Raw genomic sequence first — 27,462 nt, forward strand, 5'->3', positions numbered from 1 at the left:
GTGCAGAATTGGTTCTGAGTAGGCAAAACAATGTTAGTGCTTTTGAGTTTTACTACTTTTAGGGGAAGTGTGACACAATTGATGCAACAGTTTGCAACTCACGGAAAGTGAAGTCAAAAGTAAAATTAAAATATATGCATACATTTCATGCTCTGGCTTTTTGAGCTGGCTTTTTGTTGTTTTACAAATACAATGAAAAGGAAAGATATAGTTTTGAAAGGCTTTTACAATCTCAGCATGTGTTTAAAACTTCCTGAAATAACCCCAGAGGCAAGGACTGGGAACTATCCTTGGCAACAGCATGTCTGTGCTAACTAAAATAAGTACATGGGTCAATGAGCTGAGACAAAGTCTGAAATAGCTAAAGTAATGGTAGGGAACACCCAGGGAACCATTAGGAATTAGATTAAACTAGCTAGAGACATAAAAGGTAACAAGAAAATATTCTACAAATACATGAGAAAAGAGGAAGACCAAGGATAGGGTAGGCTTATTATTGAATGGGTGTGTGGGGGAGCGGGATGCGGAGGGAGAAGTGACAAATGACTTTTTTGTTTCAGCTTTCACCAAAAAGGTTAGTAGCGATTAGAATCTAACCTAGTGAACTCTTGTGAAAATGAGGTAGAATCTGAGGCTAAAATAGGAAGAGAACAAATTAAAAATTACTGAGACGGGTTAGATGTCTTCAAGTCACCAGGGCCTGATGAAATACATCTTAGAATACTCAAGGAGCAGGGGCCACAGGTTTGTATAACTTTTGGTGGTGCCCAGAACAAGTCCAAGTCCTGCCCCTCACACCTGCCTTGTAAGCCTATATATATATATATATATAAAGATTTTGGGGTGTGGGAGGGGCTCAGGCAAAGGGTTGGGATGCAGGGGGGTGGGGCTGGGGATGAGGGGTTCATGATGCAGGAGGGGGTCAGGACTGGGGCAGAGGGTTGGGGTGTGAGGGTGAAAGCTCTGGCTGGTGGTGCAGCCTCTGGGGTGGGGCAGGGCTGGGGATGAGGAGTTTGGGGTGCAGGCAGGCTGCCCCAGGGCTAGGGCCAAAGAGGATGACCCCCCCCCCAGCCCTCTCCCTTACAGCAGCAGTGAGCTCTGGGAGAGGGTACCCTCCTCCTCCCTGAATGCACACTCACCTTGCACCACTGTCCCTGCACATGCTCCTAGGGTCTCTCTCAGGTACAGGAAGCCCCCTCACCTCCTCGTGGTGAGTGCTAGGGACGGGCTGCCATCACATGTGTGCCTCCTCCCCTGCTGCTGCCCCTAACTGTAGCCTCTCTGGGGGTCAGAGATGGGACTGCCCTTGCACAGCGTGGGGCAGAAGTGGTGACTGGGGAGCCCTGTGATGGTGGAGGGTCTCACCAGAAAAGGGAAGGGCCGAGGCGGAAGGGCAGGTTCAGCCTGCTCTGGCACTAGTGGATGGAGAGCACTACGACCCTGCGGCAGCAGTTGATGCCAGTAGCCAGCAGAGCCAGAAGGATGCTCTGGGGACACTCAGGGGAGGTGCACAGGGGTGGCAGGCAGGGCCAGGGGAGAAACCCAGCCCCCAGAGATTGGTGGAGCTGGGCCCCTGGGCCCTGAATATTGCTGGAGCCTGGGCACCACGGGCCCATATAACTTGCCGCCCCTGTCAAGGAGATGATTGAGGAGATCTGAACCATTCGTGATCTCTTCAAAAACTCATGGAAGATGGGAGAGATTCCAAAGAAATGGAACAGGGCAAATCTAGTGCCAATCAATAAAAAACGGGAATAAGGACAACCCAGGGAATTACAGACCAGCTCAACTTCAGTACCCTGAAAGATAATGGAGCAAAAAATTAAGCAATCACTTTGCAAACAACTAGAATGTAATAAGGTGTAAGCAAGAGTCAGCATGGATTTGTCAAGAGGTTTGTTTGACACAATTTAATAGCTTTCTTTCCCCAGGATGGGGGGGAAGTGGTAGATGTGGAATATTTTGACTTTAGTAAGGCTTTTGATATCTTGCATGACCTTCTCATGAAGAAACTAGGGAAATGCAGCCTAGATGGAGTTACTGTAAGGTGAGTGCATAACTGATTGGAAAAGCATTCCTAGAGAGTACTTATCAGTGGTTCACAGCCAAGCGGGAAGGGAATATCAAGTGGGGTCCCACAGGATCAGTTCTGGGTCCAGTTCTGTTCAATATCTTAAATGATTTAGATAATGACAGAGAGAGCACAGTTATAAAGTTTGCAGATAATACGAAGCTGGGAGTAGTTGCAAGTGCTTTGGAGGATCAGATTAAAGTTCAAAATGATCTGGAGAAATGGTTTGAAGTTAATAGGATGAAATTTAGTAAGGACAAATGCAAAGTACTCCACTTAAGAAGGAATGAGCAGCACCACCCAGAGGATTATGGGAGCCTGGGGTCTTTGGCAGTGTATCTATTGGGTGTCTGGGAAGTGGGCGGGTGAAGCCCGCCCACCGCTAAAGGATCCCCCCCAGCCTAAGGGGAGGACCCACAGGACCACAGAACCCACTGAGTTCGGGGGACAACTAATAGAAGAACAGGGACAGGAGTGAGGTCAAAGGGTCATAAGAAGGGAGCCTGACGGGGACACTGAGCAGAGAACCCCGGACAGCGCCCACTGCTCCTCGAAGGCGTCAAGGGAGCCAGTGGACGCCGCCCAGAGGAACTCCGCCCGGATGCGTGAACGGACCATGGATCGGAAACAAGCCCCACAGTCGCCGGGGTCTCCATCGGCCAACCTCCTCTCTCTGGTCGCGTGGATGGCCTTTTTTGCCAGGGCAAGGAGGAAGTTGACCAGGAGGTCCCGGGACTTCGTGGGGCCACGAATAGGGAGTGCGTACAGAAGGAGGTGAGGGGAAAAGTGCAACCAGAAATGTAAGAGGATGGCAATGAGGAGCCGGTGTAGGGGCTGCAACCTGGTGCACTCTAAGTAAACGTGCGCCAGGGTCTCCCTCACGCCCCAGAAGGGGCAGGTGTCCGGGATCTTTGGCAGTGTAGCAGGGTGGTCACCTGCGCCTGCCTGGGAAGGGTTAAAGCCAACTCTGCAGAGGGCTGGGGCTGTGGAAGGAAAGAGCTGGGTTGATTGGGGGAAGCAGCTGCAGCTGGCTCACACCCCAATCAGAGCCCAGCTGGTCCTATAAAAAGGCCAGGGAAGCCAGGAGCAAGCAGCCTCCCTCTGCCTGTAGAGGGAGCAGGGCCTGGCTGTAGGGAGTTGGAGAGAGGGTATCTGAGTGGAGCAGGGCTGGGGAAAGGCAGAGGAGCTGGGGAGCTCCAGCCTGGAAAGCCCCAGGCTGTGGCCTAGCAGAAGGTAAACAGGTACTGGGTGTTCCAGGGGGCACCCAAGGGGTAGGCCAAGGCAGCAGGTCTAAACCCAACCTTGCCAGTGATGAGTAGGCTGATACTGCAGTCTGCCCCAGGGCGTGGGGGCTAGACAATGACTGGCAGTAGCCATATACTGAGGCAAGGTGAGGATAGTGGGTGGGGGTTTCCTGAGGCGGGGAGACCCAAAGAGAAAGGGGTTACTGCCAGGTGGCAGCACCTCAGGTAAAAGGGTCCAGAGAGGGACACAGGGGCCAGAGGACAGGTGGATCACTGGCCTGCAGAGGGCGCTCCAGAGCTGGAAACCGAGCTAATCCCCTGAGAGACCAGCAGGAGGCGCTGCAGTAAGCACTAATAAGATGAATGTATGCCAGGATGGCACCAGAACAGCCTGCTACAAACACATCCCACACAGATACCAAGGAACAGGCAGACCCAGCCTAAAGGCAATATGATGGCTAGACAATATGAAAGGACAATACAAGGGATATTCAGTATGATGGATAGACTTGTTTGTTCGAACCAACCTGTACCAGGGGAAAGACAACACCGTAATGCATAGAGGGGTAGTATCTCAGTGCATTCAATGATGCATAATCTGTTTGTATCTGTGTATAAGAATGCATCCCTGACTGGATGTCTTTGTCTGGCTTAGGGGCCAGTGGCAACTCCCACCACTGACTGAGCCAGTCCATTGTCATGAAGCACATATTCGTAGTATGTCCTGTAGAGTCTGTGGGGAACTATTACTGTGCTTTGTTTGACAATAAACCTGGCTGGGTGCCTTTGTACCTTTATCGGGGTTTGCTGTGTCAGCTATCTGTGCAGATCCAGGGCAGCACACAGAAGGAACACACGCACGCAGCTGACTGTGTTCCTTCTGAACAGAGCAGAGCAGAGCATCATATTACAGTCCCATTTCAGGAAAGATGTGAACAAATTGGAGAAAGTCCAGAGAAGAGCAACAAAATGATTAAAGGTCTAGAAAACATGACCTATTAATGAGGAAGATGGGGAAAAATTGGGTTTGTTTAGTCCAGGGAAGAGAAGACTAGGGGGTAGGGGGGAACATAACAGTTTTCAAGTACATAAAAGGTTGTTACAAGGAGGAGGGAGGGGAAAAATTGTTCTCTTTTAATCCCTGAGGCTAGGACAAGAAGCAGTGGGGCTACAAGAAGTAGGACTGAGTGAACTTGTAGGCTCCAAAGTTTTACATTGTTTTGATTTTGAATGCAGTTATGAAACAAAAAATCTACATTTGTAAATTGCACTTTCACGACAAAGAGATTGTGCTACAGTATTTGTATGAGGTTAATTGAAAAACTGTTTCTTTTATTATTTTTATAGTGCAAATATTTGTAATAAAAGTACTTTGTATTCTGTGTTGTAATTTAAATCAATATATATGAAAATGTAGAAAAACATCTGAAATATTTAATAAATTTAAATTGGTATTCTATTTAACAGTGTGATTAAAACTGCGATTAATCGTGATTAATTTTTTGAGTTAATTGCATGAATTAACTGATTAATTGACAGCCCTACTGTAAAGCAATGTAGAGTAGATGTGATGTGTAAATGTATATAAAGGAAGAGGGTTTCTGTGTAACATTGGATCTGTGATGTACTCTGCTTCCACCCCTTGTGTCTGAATCTGATCAACTCAGAGTAGCCTTGGTGTATGCCAAATAAAATACATAAGTGACAAAATCTGGAGTCAAACTGAGTGTTTGGGAAGGAATCTCAACACCCTTTAGCATCTCTCCTTTTGAGGTTGATGGATTCTTTTCTTCTTGGACAGAGTGATTGTACTACCACCCAATAGTAGAATTCCTTAAAACAAGGTTTTATTAAAAGTAGCGGGGAAAAAGGAACCAAGCCCCAAAAAATGGCTACTGTATACTCCTCATAAGCGAAACTAGAGAAGGGACTGTCAGCTCAGTTACAGGAAAGTTTGGGGTCTTAGAAAAGCTAGAATTTGCTCTTTAAATCTCCTCAGGAGAGTTACAACTTCATGCTATGTATGTAAAGAGATCTCTTATCTAATTTCTGCTGCTTGGTCAGCTTCCGCTTTGCACATGCCCCTCGGTTTGTTTAGGGCAGTTACACAGAGCAGTTGTTTTTAGTAACTTGCACACATTAGAAAAGCCTAGGGACTCCTAGATACCTCTGAGAGTTTCTCTCCCTCTCCCTCTCCCCCTCTCCCTCCCCGAGTCTTCCTGTCTCCATGTTTAGTATGTCAGAAGCCCTAATGACTTCCAAGCCTTTAGATTAATCGCTCCTTTCTTACAGCTAGCTTTGGTGGCATACATCCTGTCCCTCCCCCCATCTTTATTTTATTTCCCTTCCCCTGAAACACATAATATTTGCCTCCTTCACCTTCCTCCCTTATGAATTGAGGACAGTGTTTCTACTTTCTGCAGATCAGAGCCACACTCAGGCATGGGGTAATCAGCCATCCCCCCAGAAGAGGGGAGGGTGGATCAGCTGGCTGCCCTCAGACAAGCTTAGGAAGGGGAAGTGGGGCAGTTGGTTGCTTCTCGAAGATATTGGAAGTAGTGGTAACAGGCAACTTTCCCCTCTGGAAGACACCTAAAGGTCTGTGTGGAGAAGATGGCTGTCTGGAGCACAGTTGGGTGGATTCCCTGGGCAGTCCAAGTTTTCTTCTATCTTGGAGAGTTTTGGGTATGTATCAAAATCTAAAACTGAATGAATTTTGCCTGGTTTTGAGGCAAAAATATTGGACAGCCCTGAGCATGACACACTAAATTTATTTTTTTTGGGGTATACCTTCCCCCTTTTATGTTTGTTTTCAGTGAGACATGAAATTTTAAACCTGCCTATTTCTATGATGGAAGGAAAGTTTAGCTGGGTGGAAGGCCCTGAAGGGATATTATAGATTACTGGTTAAATGGCTAGTCACAGATCAGTCGCTGGTACAGGAAAGGAAATCTATGCCCAGCTGATGATTGATCAGGCCCCACTTCTATTGAAAATTATCTGGAAACATGTCACCTTATTATAGGCAGTTTGTGCAGAAATGAGCCAACTCTTAAACTATAATGAATAATACCCCCAGCCCTTATCACCTTGAGCACACAACCATGAACCTACATATAGGGGAGGGGGTCATTCAAAATGTATCTACATCCTGCCAGGAAATGTCATGGCTGGGCCCTGAGAAATTCAAATGGAAGCACTAGTATATGCTCTCACACTTCAGGCCTGGTTTTCAGCTCCTAGCAGTGAGGGGGATTAGAAATGGTATGATTCTTTCAACCACTTTACTAACTGTATTTACGAGTTTTCCTCTTGTACTTATAGCAACTTCAATAATTTGAAAATCTTTGACCAGCTGAGTTATTGATCAAGTGAACCTAGGTAGCCATTTTATACATATATTCCTATTATATGTGTAAGGGGACTGTTGCCCCCTTACTAACATTCAGTGGGGGTGTTTTGATTGGCTAGCTCCCAGCACTAAAAGATTGGGGAGAGGCCAGTGCTCCAGGTCAGCCTCAGCTGCTGAGCCTGATTGACAGGGCAGGCAAGCTAATCAGGGAGTCAGGAGGCCAGGGATGTCCCATCCTCCATCTGAGCTGGAATTGCCTGGGTCAGACAGAGTGGGGCTGAGCTAAGGAGAAAGCAGGGGCCCAAGCTGAGCTGGAGAGCAGAGCCATGCCAGATCCAGAGGGGCCAGAAAAGCAGCTCACGAAGCAGGTCAGAGTTGGGAGCAGAGCCAGAGACAGCCCAGGGAGAGAGCAGATCCTGTGCTGGGAGCAGAGCTGCAGCCACCAAGCCAGGTGTGGTGAGCAACTGGGGGGACCTTGGGCAAAGGGCCCAGCACAGAAAGACACCCCCAGCAAGGGTCCTTGCAGGACAGACCGGAAGGGGGATCTTAACCCGATGGGGGGCTGATGCTGGGAAGTAGGGTCCCACCACCCAAAGCCCGGAGGTGTGTGGTCACCACCATTGCAAGTGTCCAACCTGTAGGATCCCTGCAGCACAGCCAGGGCCTGAGAAGGAGACCTGGGACCCAGGACCGGCGCTAGTATTTTTAGCGTCCTAGGCTCATGGCCATTTCTCCGCCCCGCGTGCTGGTCCCGCAGCTCCGGTGGAGCTGCCGTAGTTGTGCCTGCGGGATGTCCACCGGAGCCACGGGACCAGCTGACCGTCCGCAGGCACGACTGCGGCAGGTCAACCGGAGCTGCCTGCTGCCACCCCCTCCCCCCGGCAAAATGCCGCCCCCCAATAATCCTGGCGCCCTAGGCGATTGCCTAGGCCGCCTAAATGGAAGCGCCGGCCCTGCTGGCACCTACAAGGAACAGACTGTGAAGTGCCCTGATGTCCAGAGACACTGTTTGTAATGTTCCCTCCCACAGAGCCGAGTGATGTTTTCCTTTAACCTTTCCCATTTTTCCTTATTCTTTTTTAAATTAATTGTTAATTAAACAACTTGTATTTGCTTTAAATTGTATGAAATGATCAGGGGGTCAGGGAGGTGCCCAGTGCAGAGAGAGTACCCTGGAGTGGGGACATCCTAGCACCTGTCCTAGGCAACCACAGCAGGATTGGGAGTTGAGCCCCCCAGGAATCCTGGGCCCAGCCTTGTTGGGGTTACGAGGACTTTCCCAGACAGGAGAGTGGAAGGGGAGTCTCAAGGGCAGGGAGGCCTCTAGGTAAAGGAAGTGGGAACGAGGACTCAGATCCTTTCACTAGCCCACTTCACCGGGGAAGTGCAGAAGCCAGGAAAGTCCCCCATAATAGTGAAACCATTCCCCTGCCTACGTATGTCTTTCTTTAACATTCTCTGTTGTATGATTTGCTCTGCACATTGCTTGTGAATACCATAACTTAAGTACTCTGATATTTTAGTCTCAGATGCTTTCCTGGAGATGTTACCCTTAAGTAAAACAAGTGCTCATGGGGAAGATCTTTCTGATCCCCTTGACCGGGATAGAATCGAATCTGTTTGACCATGCTGGTTTAATGTGTTTCAGTGGAGTTATGCTGACTTATGCCAGCTGAGGATCTTCACTCCTCCTCCTCCCCGCCCACCCCAGTGTATTGTGATGTGAATACTTGTCTAATTCCAGAACAAGCTGGGGAAACTGCTTGAAGAGTGCAATGCACAGGGGTGCACCTCTAAGAGTCAGAGTAAAACATAATTCCTGTAAGCATTTAACAATGGGAAGTACTGTATGTTTCTTCCTGGTCCTCTGGGCTGAATACATGAAGAAACTGGCACTGTGACACCACATTGTATTGAATTAAAGGAATAAGACTCTTTTCCAGTAAATGGGTGGTGACTCCAAGTCTTTAGATAATGGTGTTTATATTTTGATAGGGAAAGTGAAAGAGGAGATGTCTTTAATCTTTAACCATTTGGACCTCAGTTAAAATCCCCATATGTTATATGTGTTATCCCCTCATTTTCAATTTCTTAATCTTTATAGGTGCCCATAAAAATAAGAGAAGTCACACATTTCAGCATCTAAACTTTTGGCTTTGGTTTATATATCACTCTTTAGGGCAGAGCATGAAGTTTAACTTTCACTTTTTGAATCTCTGTGATACTCACATGACTGCCTCCAAGTGTCCATATAAAGCAAAGTGGAGGGACAGATCAAGCATTCTAGGCAGAATTCTTATGCTGTAACTTCATCTGTTCTCAGCTTTGCAAAGATGACAGATAAAGGAAAGACTTCAGCTGCCTCTTCAGGGTAAGTTATTGTTGTCAGACATGCCATCATTATGTGAAGTATTGTAAAAAAAATTGAAATTCAGTTTTTTTCAAATTTTGATTTTTTTTTAGTGAAAATATTCCAGTTCTAATTTATTTGTTGTTTGGAAACTAATTATTAAATGTCAGTTCATTAACATATAAAGCACTCTACTAAATGCTAGGTGCTATTATGATTACAACCAGGGCTGGCTCTACCATTTTTGCTGCCCCAAGCAAAGGGGAAAAAAAAAAAGTCGCTCGTACTCCCAACCTAACTGGCGAAGCAAAAGTCGCCCGGACTATGCTGCCCCAAGAATGGATGGAATGCCACCCCTTAGCATGTGCCACTCCAGGCACGTGCTTCCTCCGCTATGGGCTTGCAAACTGGAAAATAGAAAATCTACTTTCTCTTTAATTTTGCTAGTAGAAAATGTAGTAAATATGCTTTTCACACTTTGATATTTTCAACTACTCTGGAAAGAAAATACATGTTTTGAGACTAATGGGCTGTTTCTTCTTTAGTGGGTGGGATAGTTTTTTCCATTATGGGGCCAGGACACTGTAATAATCAAAGTAGTGATGACTCCAAAGAATCCATCCCAGGTTTTACACAGGACCCAGTTCTTGAAGGAATAGACCAATATGGGAAATAGTTTCAAGCTGGTTCCTAACAATGTCAGGTGTATCCAGTGAAGCAGCTTCTTCTTTCCCCTGATAGTACATCTTAGAGTATTAAAAGGTCCTTTCAGATACACCAGTAAAAATATCAATGGTTTGCCCAAATCAGCTGCTTTGATTGTCATACTTCCATACTTATGCTAGTAATCAATCTTAGATGGAACCCATTTTCCCGGTTTTATACGTCACTATAGTCAATAAGAAAAACTGTATATGATGATGAAAGAACTATAATTTTGTTATAACACTCTTTTTGTAAAGATTAGCTGGGCTACAAGTAGTTAACTTTTGGATCGAAGATGTTTCTGGTTTAGGAAGACTGAGAAAACAAATCCACGGATATCTTTCATCTGTTTTTCCTTTGCCATAATTTTGGGAGAAAGTGCCTATGTGTGCAATACTGTAACATAGTGTGAGGACACTAGACAGTTAGAAAACAATTTCAGGGGCCAAAGGAGCAATTCACAAATCACAATGTAGTGATGCATTTTTGAAGAGAGTGGAGCAACATCAGATTTCAAGTATTAGGTTTTATGGTTGTGAATGGCAATGGACACACATACTTCAAGCAGTTTTGGATTGTTTTTTACAATATTTGATTTCTGGAGGAATCATCAAAGAGGAGGAAAGTTTCCTTTCCTAGTGAAGGAATGAATTTAGAACAGTGTCCAAGATTATCTCTTGGCAGATAAGAATGTGTCCATTCCTTACATGTAACCTGTTGGTTCTGGGCAGCAGTTTATAGGTGCAGGATGTTGTGTACATTCAGTGGATTGTGAGGAAATCAGAGTTTTATATGATTGCTTTGTTAAGAAATTTCTTCCCCATGTATCTGATTTCTAGTTATGGGTCTCTATAGTGGCAGTTAAGAATTCACAGGGCCAGATCTTCAGCTGATGTCAATCAACATAACGCCATCAAAATAGATGTAGATACACTTATTTATACCAGCTGAATATCTAATCAGCATAGCTCCATTGATTAGCTGATCTTCAGAAGCTGAGGATCTGGTCCCTATATACCAGTGGTTAATCATAGGTCATTGCTCCAAAACCACATCCAAGACTTGTTGTTGTCACTTATCACAAATAGTTCCTCAGGGTATAGGATGTTGTTGACGACAGTGAACAAGTGTTTTGCTAGCCTCTCTGCATTCCTATTCCGAGGTGTTCCTCATCTTCCACCTGATCATGTTGTCATAGGTCTTTGCCACCCCAGCTCTCCCTCGATTTAGAATACACCAGTGTTTTTTTCCTTTGAGGTCAGTGCCTGGAGGGAGATGTCCTGAATGAAGCAGATTCTCTGGGATCACTGGCATTTTTTGTAACTCTGTAGCCTTCCATGGTGGTATTTTAGGGTAAGGATTTTCAGAGGCAAAGCTCTTTCTGGACTTCTGCCTCTTGGGTGGTGGAATGTATCCATGCAATGGATGTCTTAGATCATGCACCTGTTTTTTGTGTCGTTTTTTATTGATGGTATGCTGTCTCACTAATGGTGATACAATCCCTGTGAGGCAGTCCACTGACAGTGTGGGAGTCCGTTTCAAAGTCCCTGTGATGATCCTACAGGATTGAGTTTAATATCAATGTTGTCTGCATGGCTCCGTTAAGCAGAAAACTGGAGAGTAAATCCGCTTTAGTTTCAGATGCAAAGCATACTCCAACATAATAGCACCATCTAGCTGTTATATAGTGCTATTATTTTGGAGTATTCTTTGCATCTGAAACTGAAGTGGATTTACCCTCCAGTTTTCTATTCACAGTCAAACTGATTCAAGGATCCTTAGGATCAAGGATCAGATAAAGCTGCTGATGTGAAGAGTCTATCTGTGGTTGAAACACTGCAAAGTTCTGAGCCAATGTCAGTGCCATAGGTAACTGATTTATTGTCAGTACAGGCAGAAATCTGCAGCTGATACTGATGGAAATTCTGTTTTGAGTCCAACAGGACAAGGTAACACTGGCAATAGTGGCTGGCAATCAATTGGGGATGAATCCTCCAGAAAACTCAACACTTAAAACATTTTAGGCAATCAGCCCACTTGTTGATCGTTAGTGAACAGTACTGGATGTTGCAGCCTGAAGTCACTAGCCCCGCACAGGGCCAGATCCATCCCTGCACAGGCACAGTGCAATTGACAGTGCTACTGTAACTTGCACCCCTTTTGCAAAGGCCCTTGTGAGGCTTTGCAGGGACATAGAATTGCCAGTGGACTAGATCTTCTCCAGCAATACCTTCCCACCCCCAATCTGCCTCTTCCACCTGTACCCTACACCAACTGGGCCCAGGTTTGGAATAGAGATGACACAGCATTAGTAGAGCTTTTCTGTGCCAGGAGTATTGCCCAAAGGTGGGGGCCTTGCACCTGCCCTAGGTTTCCTTTGTGCTAGCCTCGCTGGAGTAAAAGAGCCGCAGGGCAATAATAAATCAGGGCCCATTTTGTATTAATAATTTTTTAATCATTAAGGGGCACGAATCCTGAGATTTGATAAGAGCAACCCAGCTCCCACTGACTCCTGGCTCTCAGGATCAGGCCCATTGTTACTAAACATAATCATGATGACTGATCTTTCTGAAGGCAGCCATTATACAGTGAACAACAACATTTAAAACAATCCCTGTTTCCTCCCACTCTCAGGAAAAAAAGCAACCAACAGTTCAGGACATAAATGCCTGGCCAGGAAAAATAACTTTTTTCCACTTGAAACTTCAGGGGAAATTTAGGTTAATGGAATGTAACTATCTGATCTGAATTTAGCCAGAACCCTGGAGTTAACATCTGAATTTCTATAGCAGTTGTCATGGGATCTTTAAAGATCTCAAATGGCAGGACCTCAGATTTATGTCTGAAATATATCACCTCTAGAGGCATACTAGGGCATTGGTTCACTTGCTACGTAGTCTTTGTGTAGCCACTCAGATACATAGCATGATCAATAACAAATCTGATTAAATTCCCTCAAAATGACTAAAAACAAAAGCTTGATTTTAAGTCACACTATTACATTAAGATTTCATATATAAAAAGCCTCACTTGTTACTAATAACTAGATATTTAAAATGTTTTCATCTTAATATAATGAATATACTAGTCCCTACCTCAAGTTTTTGGTTCACTTCTTGCATTTCATTAGGCTTGGTCAACGGTAATTTACTTTTGTTTATAGTTCTATTCTTTTCAGTTTCACTTCAATCCTCATGGGTTTGGAACAATGCTGCTGCGTTTGACCCTAAATAAAAGACACTTTTTTTTCTCACTGTTGCCAGCTCTCATGATTTTTATCATGAGGCTTTATTCTTCATAAAGCCTCAGCTTCTGGAGTCAGGTGATTATCTAAGAATCTCAGCTTTGATTTAAACAAAAACAAATTTCTAACCCTCGCTGCTGTGGAGGAAAGTTTGCAAGCATGAAACATAAATGCTCAAAACCAAGAAGGCAAATAAAAAGAACCCCAAATGTATTATTTTTTAAATCTTATGAGTTTTGGGAGCTTGAATCATGATTTTTGAAAGCTTAGAGTTGGCATTGCTGTTTCATTGACAAAAAGAAATTGTGTGTGGGGGGGGAAATCATTCATATTAGGGTTTATAACCAACCCCCTTAAAAATATATTTAACTTTTTTGGGGTGTGTGTGTGTGCAGAATACTGGCCTACAAGAATTGGCAGTGCCCTCTGAAAGTTCAATGTGAATTCACTGTGGAGATTCTTCTTTTGCAGGGATTTTCAAACAACTAAGCCCAAGACTGTGTCTGACCCGGGAAAAGAAGAACCTGAAGAGGAATACGGGCCCCAGGTGGGTATTCCCTGCTGAACTATAACTGAGTATAAGCAGAACCAGACTTAAACTGTTTTGAATCTTTCAAGATGTGCTGCTAATGGCCCCTCAAAGAAGATTTTGTCTATTGCTCCTGGGGGAATTGTGCCACTGCATAATGCAGAACTAATGTTCTGCACTGAGTTTAATTTTTCCCGCAGAATTGGCTCTGCAGAGCTGCTGGCTGCTGCTAGGGGGCTGCTGGACCTAGCAGAGCCCAGCCCCGCGTGGGCACACGTGCGACCGGGCCAGAGCCAGTGAGCTGTGTCCCACAGGAAGAGGCAGCAAAACCTGGAAGCAGAAGGGAGGGGGCTGCTGCTTTCTGGGATGGGAGACAGGGTAAGGGCGGGGAGGACAGCTGGGAGGGCGGGGCGTGATTCAAACTATTCTGCAGGTGGGCTTTCAACAGGTATAGGTCATCTCTGGCCAGCGGGACAATACTGTTTACATTTTTTTTGTTTTTGTTTTTTGTTTTTAAACTTAATTCAGTAAGAAATTGACTTAAAATTTCTTAAAGATTGTAGCAGTAATTTTATTCCTCCTGCATGCTGGGAGTTCCAGGAAGAAGTCTGTCTCAGGAAATAGCTCCTGAAGCTGTGCAATATCGTGTGCAATTTTTTCAATCTAACCCTAACACTATAAGCTCTTTAGGGTAGGACCTGTTTTTTTTTTCTTTAGGTCTGTAAAGTGACAGGTAAATTATGGTAACGTATACAAACTTATTTCACTAATAAAACAAACAATATGATGCAGAGGCAACTTTTGATTATTCATTTATGATATTCATTGTGTTTTAATTGAATCTCACAAGATGTTTATCTCTATCTCCAGTATATTAACATCAGAATTGGTCAAAATCACCACGGCACCAACTCTGACTCCTGTTCCTACTACTTTGTTCCACTGTCCTGGTACAAAGCAGGAAGAAAGCTGGGTACCCTGAGACCACTAATAATTTATTTCAAATAGATTCTGTAGTACACTACCAATTCACCTGAACTTTAGGCACCCATATTTGAAAATGTTGGCCAACATTGTATATAGTAAAATTGATTGTATGTAACCTACAGACCTTCTGGGTGTGATGTTCTGTCCCATCTAGTGGCACCGAGACCACTTAGAGAGTTAAATGAGTCTGCTCTACAGCCTTCGCGAACAGCCAGTTGGCTTTTAGTGCATGAGCTTGTACCACATGAGCTAAGCTCCAAAGGTGCCCGATTTGATGCCACCTGCCAACGACTGGGTTCTGTTGGCATTACATGTACACATTATTATAAGCTGCTATACAAATTGTAGCATAGCAAGGCAGCAGCGGCAGGATTACTGAGACATACAGCTTCACTTTCCTAATGATGAGACTCCACATCAGGGAAGAGAACAAGTCCTGAATACTCTGCTCCTTATGTAGCCTCCAATAGTATTAAATGTAACCTTGAATGCATCACTTTCAGTTTAGCTGTTTGGGTTGCAGGAGGGAGCTGAGAAGGGAGGAGCAGCCAGTTTTTCCATGCCAGCATGTGGGTGTGTGTGAAGGTGCGTGATAGTACAAGTGATTACTCTGTATTTACATTGGAAAGAAATGCCCTTGGTTCATTCAATAAAGCCAATTGCCTTGCGGAGGTCAAGGGATTAGTAATGTCACAAGGTAGAATATTGCTGCTCGTGAGCAATATGTGTAGATAAGGAGCAGATATGTATGTAGTAAAATATTTTCTTTGTTCCTCTTTTCCTCCTCACTTGATTATATATTGGCTTCAAAAGGACACAGTGGTTGATGGGATATCAAGTGTGGAATATTAGCTCAGAGTTCTTATTCATATGTTACAGGAGGTATTTGTGCCCCATTGTGATTTACTCTGCTATGGTGGCCATCTTATTCTGATGTTTGCCTTTTAGCTCTTCAACACTTCAGCTGTTTGGAACAGATGATAGAACAAAGATTTATGTTCAAATGAAATTTTTCTTCCTTTGATCTAGAATAGACATCCACCTCCAAATATTTCAGACTTCCCCGTGTATGCTTGTGAATCATCTGGAATTCATGCCAGTTAGTGCTCAGGCTAGTTAGAACTCTACTAGAAGGTGAATACAGCCCAATGTAAAATAACAGTGAGGGATATTAATTTCAGTAAGATTTGTACCTGAATTACATAAACAAAATGTACTGTGCGTGGTGAGTGATTTTTTGGTGTTGAGAACAAGGGACACAGCTGTGTTTAGAAGAAATCTGTAAGAATCTGCTCAGCAAATGAGGCCCATTGCTCAAGCTCGATGTTTATAGCTCCACTTGAAGCCAAAATGGCATCTGTGTGGCCTCACAGAGTATGTAACCTCTCCTATGGTGGTGTGAGTCCTCACCCCCAAGAGCAACATATGGCTCTTCAGTTTTATAGAGGCTAGCCTGGAACAAAGCAGTGGTTTTTTTGGTTTGGTTTGGTTTGGTTTGTTTTTTTTTTTACCATCAATGTTTTCTCCAGAGGCTGAGGCTGGATTTATATAGTAACACAAACTGGAGTTAATGGCCAAAGCTGATTTATTGTGGTCAGTTGCTCAGCTGACTTCGCAGTTTGAACATCGTGGGTGTGTTGATTTTGGATTGCAGAAGAGTTTAGAATCATGAAACGGGAGTTAAATTAAACTCTTAACAACCATTACATTAAAGCACTGTAAAGAGCAGCTACTCTCCATTATCTTTTTTTGGACTAACTTCTGTTGGTGAGAGAGAGAGAAGCTTTTCAGCTACACAGAGAGAAGCTCAGTGTTAAAAGCTCAAAACCTTTTGTCTCACAAACAGTAGCCAAGAAAATATTAACTCACCCACCTTGTCTGTCTATAATAGCCTGGGACCACACACAGTTACAGCAACATTGCATACCTATGTTGTTTTTCAACTGGTTTTTAGGAAAGGCATAGAGTGTTCAATGGTAAAACCTTCAAAAGGGTTCTTATCCTTCCTCTGAATCCACTGCCGTTTAATATAAATGTCCAGTGTTCCTTACTGCCAAACAGATGGTTGATGTTACCTAATGGTTGCTGCTTAAATGTCTCCTGTGACATCAAACAGTAGGCCAGCTGAATGATTGCAATTATCCTAGTATTTGACTTTAATTGTGTGAATACCTTTTTGCAGAGGCCTAATAATAAAGGCTTTTACTTCCATTTCCACTGCTGTAGATCTTAGCAATCGATTGTATAAGCTGTAATGTTGTGATTCCACATATAATTTATAGCTGGGAATCAAGTCAATAGCAATCAAAGGGGAAAAGTTTAATCCAGCCTATAAACAAATCCAAAGTCCTCTATTGAAGCAAAACTGCCTGTTGCTTTATTCTGATGAATTGAAACTGCTGGAAACAGCTCAGTGTGTCAGGAAAATAGTTTCTGGCGTATGCTAGCTCAGGTATATTACAGGAACAGGGAGCTGGCAACTGTTGCAAATATGGAAAAACAGCATATTGCAAGTGTAATCCTGTGGTTATTTCTAAAACTCAAAATAGTATGCTCAGTTATGTGTATATAAAACAAAGACATCTGAGCTACTCTCTTAAAAACCAAAATCCTGACAGATTTAAATCAGTGTTGCTCCATTGATTTACACCAGCTGAGGGAGTTGGCCCTTTATTATTAAAATAAGTAAGAAGCAGGAATAGGCTATAAATTACATGTTTTAATGATGATGATCAAAGGATAAATACCTACCAGAGGAAAGCGATTCTATGATACAGCTGCTTAAGAGACCAGTAGATGGCAATCTCTCGTCTTACCAGAATTAGGAATACCTTGAAATCAATATATGCCAAGAGTTTCTCAGTGGTATGGAGATCCCTATTATCTAGCAACTGTGCCTCAAAATATTGTCTCACTTCAAATTCCAGTTAGCATGAGGCTAGAGAAGAAGGGTGGCTAGATCTAGACAGAATGTCAAGGAAATGATTCAATTGCTCCAAACTGAAACTACCATTTGAGAAACTATGAGCCAGATCTCAGCTGGTGTAAATTGACATAGCTCAGTTGAAGTCAATGGACTGTCAGTTTACACCAGCTGAGGATTTGGCTCAATGTTGGGTGCATGTACTAGAACAAATGCCTTAGTAGCACCCCATAGTGTTAAGTTTGCCAAGTATTAGCTCCTTATGGCTTCTGAAATGTTTGCATTTGTCACATGAGAAGTGGTTGTTTTTAGGACCCAGATTTATCTCTGATTGTGCTGCTTTGGAAACCGCTGTGTGAACTGGGACTGGCCATGGAATCGTCTGTGAGTGTAAACACCTGTATCAGAAAAGATGTGCGATTAACATGTTGCTATCATTCTTCTTGTTTGGTATTAGATCAAGGAGGTTGAGGATGATGTTGAAAGCTCCTGTTTTTGGTTAGCATATGCAGGAGGAATGCATGTGGTGACCAGTTCTCCTTGTTGCCATATTAAATTCTCAATTTCCTATAACAGGTTTATTATTGTTTTTGTCTTACACAGTAGCACTGACCGACCTCAGTCCGGAGTGGGAGCCCCATTGTTTTGGGCCCCTGTACCCACACACACACGATAAAATACCATCCTGCCCTGAAGAGCTTTACCTTTCTCTTCAGTGTGTCAAGCTTTAGTTGACCCCCCAAAAAATTTTTGCTCCTTGTTGTTTAGCTGCTTTTTGTTGGGTAGTTCTCTAAGAATTTCTGATTAGAGAAAAGTTTGGCTAAGTGATTCACCCAGCATCCCACAGGTACTTTGTGGCAGAGGCAGGGATAGAATCCAGTCTTCCAGGGCAGCATTCAGCTGCCTTAACCATGAGACTGTCCTTTCTCTTCCTGAAGTCTCTCGCCTCATTCACTAAACACCCTTTCCAACGTCCGCAACAAATGAGGTACGGATTCCTATAGCCAGCCTTCTTCAATATCCATTCTTGATTTCATTTCCTGATTCAAACCAGGCCCAGTTCTCCCTGTCTGCTCTGGCTCCTCATCAGTTCTGTCTTCTCTCACCTCTTTACCACTGGTTCTGAGTCTCTGGCCTAGTCTATACTAGGTAAGTAGGTTGGCGTACTACCTCGCTTAGGGGTGTGAAAAATCCATAGCTCTGAATGGCAAAATTAAGCTAACTAAGTGTGTAGGACAGTGCTAGGTTGATGAAGAATCCTCCCATCAGCATAGGTAGTCTTTAAACTGAAGTGCTGTGTGGCACTGCTGTGCTGTGGTAGCTATTGTAAGCGTAGACAAGCCACCAGCTTTATTTACACAGCGAATCCCAATCTCCCTCCCTGCCATCCCACTCTGCACTTTCCCTCTATTCCCTGCAGGTCAGCTTTTCTCCTCGTGTATCAACTCTGATAGCTTCTCGCTATGCTGCTGTGCCATGCAGGGGGGTCACTGGAGAGACCGGTTCCTGTTTCTCAGTTCAGGTCGTTGGAACTAGAAATGCCAGCACAGTCCATGGCAGCCAGAGAAAGTCCTGCTCAGTGCCAGCTGCAGCATGCCAAGCGTTTATAAGACAGCATACGTTGCAGGAATTTTAGCTGCAAAATCTAAGAAGCATGCACAAACTACAATGTTTTCAAGGGCTTATAAATTGGCCACATTTGGCAGATTTTTGGAGGGGATGGCAAATAGCATATAGCCTAACACAAAAGCCTCTCCCTGCCAGATTTCTAGTCCCTGATGCCCAAGCTGGGGGGAATAGCTTTTCAAAGAAAAGGTCATCCAAATTTTTAATTTGTTGTATGTTTCTCAAACATCTAGTCTTGTTCTCAGAAAACAGCCAAATGTTTTGGCTGGAAAATTTTTAAAACAAGTCAGCCTGAGGCAGGACACTTGGCATGGGAAAACTGCAGCCACCGTTAACGTGTGGCAAAGTTATAAGTAACTAAAACCTAGTCTTATAAGAGAAGTATCATGGAACTTTAAAAATAGGAGGTGCTACCAGCCCCACTCATAATAATAGTTCATATTGCAGCACATAATATAAAATAATAATACTATGACCACTTGACTATGTATCATTTGTAAATCCTTCACTCTGCTCCAAATCTTCATTACAGCAATACCATCTGATTCGAAGTGATTTTGTCCAGAAGCTGAAAGAAAAAGAGGAACAGCCTTACCCACACAAATTCCATACAAATACTACACTTGTTGAATTCCTTGCAAATTCAGCTACCTAGAAATGAAGAGCAACTTCCTGACACAACAATTATCTCTGGCAGGTTAGTACATGACAGCGGTAGTAATTTCTAATTGCTCCCAAAGCCTCCATCTTATTTATTAGTTATCATATGGGAAGGGTGGGTTGCAGTAGAGCATACATTTGAATGAGATCCAGTTACTCTGTCATATTGTGTGTCTTTTCAGATTATGTATACTATACAACAAAAGTAAACAAAAATGTCATCGTTCTGATTTCAGAGAGGACCACATGCTTTTTACTCTATGTTCTCTAATGCTAATGTCCATTAAAGCTATCTGGCTTGGGCATCAAGTAGTCTCTAGATAAGCCTGGACTTAGCTGTAAAAAGCCACATCTGAAAACATCTGCAAATGGATAGAGGGCCAGGGAACAACATAAACTTGGACATAGTGTTTCTTCCTTTTAATAGAGTTAAATTTACTCAAAGTCTTTCATCCTTAGAGACCCACTGTTACTGTTGCATGTGACATCACATATATTCAGAAGGACTCTCTTTCTGTATTATTAATGTTCTCACATGCACTATTTAGGTGATACTGCAAACTGCAGATAAAGTAAAAGCTATTGAATTTGACAAGAGGTCTCTGGCTTATGCTACAACAGGTTTTGTCAAAAGACATTTAAATGAGCCTTGTACATTGGATAAAGCTGAGTAAAAGGGGTTCTTGACAAGTCTGCAGAAATTTTAAACTAGGGTTGCCAACTGCCTTCTTGCACAAAATTGAACAGCCCGCCCTGCCCTCTCCGAGTTCCGGCCCTGATTACTCCATTCCCCCGCCACCGTTTGCTCGCGCTCCCAACCTTCCCTCACTCACTCATTTTCACAATGCTGGGCAGGGGGTTGGGGTATGGGGGGGTGAGGGTTCTGGCTGGTGTGTACGGGCTCTGGGTGGGGTTAGGATGAGGGTCTTGGGGTACAGGAGGGGGCTCCAGGCGGGGGGTGGAACTGATGGGTTCAAAATATGGGAGGGGGTTCAAGGCTGAGCAAGGGGTTGGGATGTGGAGGGGGTACAGGCTCTGGGTGGGGGGGTACGGGTTCCGGGGTGGGGCCAGAAATGAGGGCAGGTCAGGGTCCGGGAAGGGATCCTGGACTGGGGAAGGGGGGTAGAGTGTGAGGGAAGTGAGGGGCTCCGGCTGGAGGTGCAGGCTCTGGTGTGGAAGCTGGGGATGAGGAGATTTTTGGAGTGCGAGTGTGGGCTCTGGGCTGGGGAGGGGTTTAGGGTGCGGAGAGGAGTGTTAGGGCAGGTGTAGTTCTATGTTTTTTGCGGCCCCAAACACGGCAGTCAGGCGGTCTTCGGTGGCACGCCTGCAGGCTGGTCTGCTGGTCATGCAGATTTGGCGGTGTTTCTGCTGTCATGTGCTGGGTCTGCGTTTCAGCATACCCGCGCCGAATTGCTGCAGAAGCCGCAGGACCGGTGGACTTTCTGCAGGCATGCTGCCAAAGGTGCCTGAATGCCACTCCCACAGCGACCGGCAGGCCACCCCCCGCAGCTTGCCGCCCAGGCCGCGCTTGCTTCACTGGTTACCTGGAGCCACTCCTGGTTTCGAAGCTGGGGGTATGGGCTCGGGGTGGGCTGGGGATGAGGGTCTGTGTGGGGGCAGGAGAGGGCCCAGGATGGGGGGGTGGGACTGAAGGATTCAGAGTGCGGGAGAGGGCTGCAGGTTGGGGTGCAGGAGGAGGTATGGGCTCTGCGGTGGAGTGTGGGGTCTGGGGGGGGCCAGGGATGAGGGATTCAGGGTGTGGGAGGGGGTGCTGGGCTGGGGCAGGGGGTTGAGCTTTGGAGGGGGGTGAGGTATCCAGCTGGGGTTCAGGTCTGCGCCCGGGGATGAGGGGTTTGGGTGCAGGAGGGGGCTCTGGATTTGGGGGGGGCTCAGGGGCTGGGGCAGGGGCTCAGTGTTGGGGGCACAGTCTTACCTCAGGACACACTCTGCGTCAGCCGTGCAGTGGGGCCAAGGCAGGCTCCCTACCTGTCCTGGCATCATGTGCCACCCCGGAAGCAGCCAGCAGCAGTCCAGCTCCTAGGCAGGGGGCAGGAGGCTCCATGTGCTGCTCTCAACCACAGGCATCGCCCCCCAGCTCCCATTGGCTGTGGTTCCCGGCCAGTGGTGATGTGCAGCAGCCTGGGATCGGGGCAGGGCAGCTCACAGAACACCCATGCCTACCCACTAACCTAGTGAACCGGACCTGCTGGCCGCTTCCAGGCACAGCCGAGTGCCAGGATAGAACAGCTGCTTCACAGGAAGGTGCACAAAATGGTAGCGAAAAATGGTTATAGAATAATTCACCCATCAGGGAAAGTTCCTTCAGGCCAACTTTAGTTAGGGGTTGCCTTATGTCCCGAGGCAGGAGGATTATAAACTCCTTCAAACTTGGGTTCCAAGTGAAGCTGAGGTGTGAGTCATACATAGTAACTGATCCCCTCCCGGGATTATGGGCCCAAATTCTGAACTGTGACTGAGGAGATGCTCAGCATAGCAGTGGCAAGGGTGTGCCAAAGTGAGTTTAAACCACCTTTGTCTCACACTACAATCCTGGTAGTGTTTGCTGACTGGTCCCTCCCTGCAACTGACAGCAGCCTGCAGGAGTGCAGGGGTACAAAAAAGAAAGATAATCATTAAACAAATAAGACACCACCCCAAAACAAAGCAAAACAAAAACTTGTCTTAGTTTTGTTTGAAGGTTTGGGTGTTAGTCGTTGTATCTGAAGCAGATCACGTTATTCCTGCATTCATCACCTGCACCAATTCTAGTATCGCTCCTTTGTATTGTGCGGACAGTGTAATTTGTTTGTTCTAAATCATGAGCCTCCCAGTGTGTCACTGATATCATAATCTTCTTCATTTTTTGAGAAATCTCTGAAACTCTCTATCAGCATGCAGGTGTCCTCTCATAGAAGGCTCGCTAACACTGTAATTGTCTTTGCTTTGAAGTTATAGAAAAAGAGATCAAGCCCTTATATAATAACAGAGAATTTCAAAATTCTGCACCTCGATTGGAAAGTGCACTTAGTCTGCTCTGTGATTATAAATAATCCTAATGGTCTAATAGAATGTGGCACTAGACATGCAATTCTCTTGATTATTTTCAGGCTTTGCAACTCTGCACATAGGTTCTCATAGGTTTATCACAGTGCTCAGCAGAGCCTTTCCTAGTATCCAAAACTGAGGTGCTGGGAGGAAAGGTGGGTCAATGAGACGGTCTCTCTTTATTAAGTAGTCCAAAGAAAGAAAAGGCTGGATAACTCCAGCCTATCCATACAGCAGTCAGGTTAGTCACTAGACATGGAATTCTCCCCCCATGTTGTTTTCTTGTCATAATTACAAACAACCTCCCTTTTTGTTTTCCCAGGACGAACTAATGCAAGAGATCTGCTGGTGCGAAGCTCTAATTCTAGGATCTCGGGGAAATGGACTATAAATTAAAGTTATGGCAATGCTAAGTGAGGGAAACTTAACTCTGAATAATGTGGACGCCCCCCCAATCTCTCTCTCTCTCTGCTTCTTGAAATCTGTTGCAGGGAGCCTGGGAAGGCTGCTGGCAGAGCTGTTGCAGGAAACAGAAAGAGAGATGGAGTAGCTTTAGGAATAAAGCCGTGTACCTACGGAGTTCCTTGTTCAGAGTTAGAAGGAAGCATACCTTTCTGTGGTCCAAACCTAAAAATTCAGATCCAGATCCAAACTGCTCTAAACTTCGTGTTTTAAACCCCTTATGGAGGGGCTCTTCCAAGCAGCTGCTCAATAGCTCCAGAAGCTTAATTAGTAATATTTGCACAATGCTTTGAACCGAATAAAAGCTCTATAGGGTGACCCAAAAGCCCATTGATGTGATTAGTCTCCCCACTCACTTCAATGGGGTCTAACCATCACCTAATAAAGGCAAGTGTTTTTTACTTTTTGGCGGCGCAAACCATTTGTTGTTAATAATTGTTAGTCAGATTTGGCTATGTTCTGCTCATCATGAATTATACTGCAACAGATTAGCTTCTATACCTTTGTTCACACTTAGAAATTAATTTGCTGAATGTTTCGCATGCTAACGGATTTCAACTTGTTTATTGTTCTTGGAACTGTTTGCTGTGGTGTTGTATTTTGATGGGACACATAGAGGAGAGGTGCATCCTTAGCGGAGTAAATCAGCCTTGGATGTCAAAGGAGCTATGCTGGTTTACCCCAGCTGAGGATGTTTTCTGAATGGTGAGTGTGACTCTTATGAAATCCAGTTTCTGGTGTGTGCTTGGAATAGGAATTTGAAATTTGCTTTCTGCAATATTCACTTATAAATGTGCTATTTGGGCAAATATTCTGCTAGTAAATATGTTAGAACTATGGCAGAAAGCAATACAAAAGGATGTGAACATAGTCAAAGTGAATGCGTGTGAAAATCTGAAAGAACTTGTGTCTATTTGTGTATATATCTATTTATTATTTTTTGATGATTGCTTACATTCCGAAAAATGAAGAGATTTTATTTCTATTAATCAATCAGTGTGTTTAGTGGAGAAAGTCTTTTTTGAATAGTTATAATATCAAGTTGCAAAAAATGGAATATAACTTGAATTTGCGGTAGTGTAGTTAAAGTTGACTGATCTTTTCAATCAACTGTATGCATTAGTTACTAATGTAAATTACATAGTGCTTTTCATTTAGGTTAATTTAATTTAATTATATTTGTAATCTATTAATTCTACCCACAATACCGTAAATAACTATATTTCAATCAAGAAAGAAATATCTAAGGATAATTCTTTACAAGGATGGTTTTAGTTTAACTGTGCTAAAAGTTATTTTCTACCTGTCATAAACAGATAAGTAAGAGTTAATAGAACCGAAGTACTTCATATCTCTTTTGCCTGTAAAGGGTTAACAAGATCAGTGAGCATGGCTGTCACCTGACCAGAGGACCAATCAGGGCGACAGGATACTTTCAAATTTTGAGGGAGGGAAGTTTTTCGTGTGCGCTCTTAGATTTTGGTTGTTGTTCTCTCTGGGCCTGACATTGACCAGGACGTGCCAACCAGGTTTCTCTCCAATTTCCTGATACAGGTTATTATAGATTCAAAATAGTAAGTACTAGGTGATTAAAGCGAGTTAGGCTTATGTTTGTTTCTTTATTTGCAAATGTGTATTTGGCTGGGAGGAGTTCAAAGGTGTATTTGGCTGGAGGAGTTCAAAATTTGTATTTGGCTGAAAGGATTTTAATTTGTACTTGTATTACTTAGGCTGTGAGGGTATCACAAGTGTTATTAGCTGAAAGACCTTGTAACATATTACATCTCAAATTTACAAAGATAATGTTACTGTTTTTTTCTATTCTGTTTAATTAAAAGCTTTTCTGGTTTAAGAACATGATCGTTTTTTTATTCTGGTGAGACCCCAGGGGACTAGGTCTGAGATCCACCAGGGAATTGGTGGGCGAGAAGAGGGAAGGGGGAGAGACGAGTGTTAATTTTCTCTCGGTGTTTAGAATTACTTCTCTCTCAGGGAGAGTCTGGAAGGGGGAGAGAGAAGGAGGGGGGAAGGTGAATTTTCCTCCCTGTTTAGATTCAAGGAGTTTGAATCACAGTGATCTTCCAGGTAACCCAGGAGGGGAAGCCTGGGAGAGGCAACGGGAGGGAAAAGGTTTACTTTCATTGTGTTAAGATCCAGAGAGGACTGGGTCTTGGGGTCCCCGGGCAAGGTTTTAGGGGGACCAGAGTGTACCAGGCATGGATTCCGGTTGGTGGCAGTGCTACATGTACTAAGCTGGTAATTGAGCTTAGAGGAATTCATGCTGGTACCCATCTTTTGGAGCTAAGGTTCAGAGTGGGGAATATATACCATGACACTACCTTTGACAGAAAGAGAATGGTTGGGAAAGGACATATGCATTTCTAAGTCAGCTGCTTCTTGTTGTCACGATTTTTAAGTCTGAAGACCTTTTCACCAAGACCATAGATAAGCTGCGGCGAGGAGACATCATAGGAGTTTTGGATATCCTGGAAGAACCAAGCATGGAGAACTTAGCATCATAGCTACAGAAATAACTCTGCTGTCACCATGCTTGCATATGCTGCCTCATCTTCATTATGGATTCAAAGATCAGGTAACTTCAATCAGGGACAATGGTTGGGAGCCCATCGCTGGCTGCCTAGAAGCAATGTTCCACGGGATTTACTTTTGATATTTTTGTACAATGGAAATTCATGTCGGCCTTTTTTGTCTGTACAGTTTGAACACAAGCTATAGATCTCATATAATATCTTGAATTAATATATACACTTTCAGCTCAAACTGACCCAAAGTGATTTATGAAGAATATGCATGCAAAACACCATTACTGAATTTCAGCCACTGCTGGGGGTAGGAGGGCAGAAGTCAGCTTGCCAAGAGAGGGATGGGGAAATTTTTGTACTAGGTTATTCGGAGCAGTGATTTACAACGAAGATGATAGAGAGAGAGAGAGTGTGAGGTGTGTGTTTGTGCGTAAGGGTATGGGCAGGGGGCAGCCGGACAAGGAAGGCAGGAGGACTGTATCCTGAGGCAGAGCAAATCGACAGGAGGTAGGACCAAACTGTGAGGGAGACTTGGCTGGAAGCCTAACCCCCACTTCCCACTTTTCCCACCCTTTCCTTGACAGGGGCAACAACTGGACTGTCTGAGTGAGTTGGGAAGCCCCCATCTCCCACCAGCTGAGGCTAGAATTCCTGAGACTTTGTTTTCCCTTCAGTTTGGGGCATGGCCCCAGCTTTTTGCTTGTAGAGAAGGTAGAAAGCAGCCCAGGGAGGCAAACTGGAGTGGCAGCCAGAAGGACAGATGGCCACCCCATCCTCTCTCACCTTGAGCCCTCAGAGGGACCTGGTGGAGAACGAGGGCCTAGGTCCTCCTATGCTTCCCTTCAGGGCTGGCTCTAGGTTTTTTGCCGCCCCAAGCAAAAAAATTTTGGCTGCCCCCCTCCCCAGCCCTGCTGCCCCAGCGCTGGGCTCCCTCCTTTCCTCCCCACCAGTGCCTTCCCCCCACCCACACTCCCCTGTCACCCCAGCCCTGGGCTCTCCCACCAACCTGCAGCCTCCTGCTGTCCCAGCCCAGGGTCACTGGTAACTCGCTCCCAGGGCGGATCATTCAGCAGGAATTTTGGATGTGCACAGAACACAGACAGGATTGGTTCCCATATGGTTACAGAATTGCAGTAAAGTGGAACAATTTTCAGCTTGTGTGATTGGAGGATATCTGGATGCATATTATAAGACTGTCCTACGTAAATGAGAAAAGTTGAGATGCCTTTATTATTCTTTGTTCCGCTCTTTGTTCTAGGGGGGAATTTGCCAATGCAATATCAATGTCTCCTTTTAAACAAATAAAATTAAAAATAATTAAAAAGGCAATAGCTGTTGATAATAGCCAATTCAGTCCTAAAAACCACTGGGAGCATTTCTTGCTTCTTCATTTCTTATCCGACTTTTTCTACAGCAAGTTACAGTGGATCAGATAATTGTTTGGGAGAAATGAAGTAACAGTTGCCCAATTGAGCTTGAGCACTCCTGAATTTGAGGTGTTCAAATCTGGAAGGCAGGGCTAGATTCCCTTTCTGAATATTAGCTAAATCTGGAAAGGAAAAGTCAATTTCCGCTTCCATGGTCAGACATGCAAATTCTCCTACGTGCAGGGTACAGTATCTAAGCGCCGAAGTCCCCTAGCAGACCTCCCCTCCCTTACTTTTATTTGAAATTCTAGTGGCGATCCACGTACCTCCCTGCTAGCTTCAGATGGAGAGGGG

The 27,462-nt window shown here is 44.6% G+C and overlaps 1 protein-coding gene across 4 annotated transcripts in view; it reads left to right on the top strand.

Moving 5' to 3' along the window:
• The first annotated feature begins 465 nt into the window (after positions 1–465).
• The window catches only part of LOC127045587 (lysine--tRNA ligase-like), a 61,675-nt gene continuing 34,678 nt past the window's right edge, over positions 466–27,462 (top strand). Inside the window, exons 1-3 of one of the 4 annotated variants that reach the window (XM_050941814.1) lie at positions 466–484; positions 8,991–9,038; positions 13,438–13,513. In XM_050941814.1, the coding sequence (XP_050797771.1) occupies positions 9,001–9,038; positions 13,438–13,513 (114 nt within the window). In that variant the 5' untranslated portion in view covers positions 466–484; positions 8,991–9,000. Of the gene's footprint in view, positions 485–5,701; positions 6,001–8,923; positions 9,039–13,437; positions 13,514–27,462 lie in introns of those variants that run through there. The other 3 variants (XM_050941813.1, XM_050941815.1, XM_050941816.1) reach the window with 3 other exon arrangements.

This window comes from Gopherus flavomarginatus, chromosome 2 (genome assembly GCF_025201925.1).
Source record: "Gopherus flavomarginatus isolate rGopFla2 chromosome 2, rGopFla2.mat.asm, whole genome shotgun sequence".
Classification (NCBI taxonomy): domain Eukaryota; kingdom Metazoa; phylum Chordata; order Testudines; family Testudinidae; genus Gopherus; species Gopherus flavomarginatus.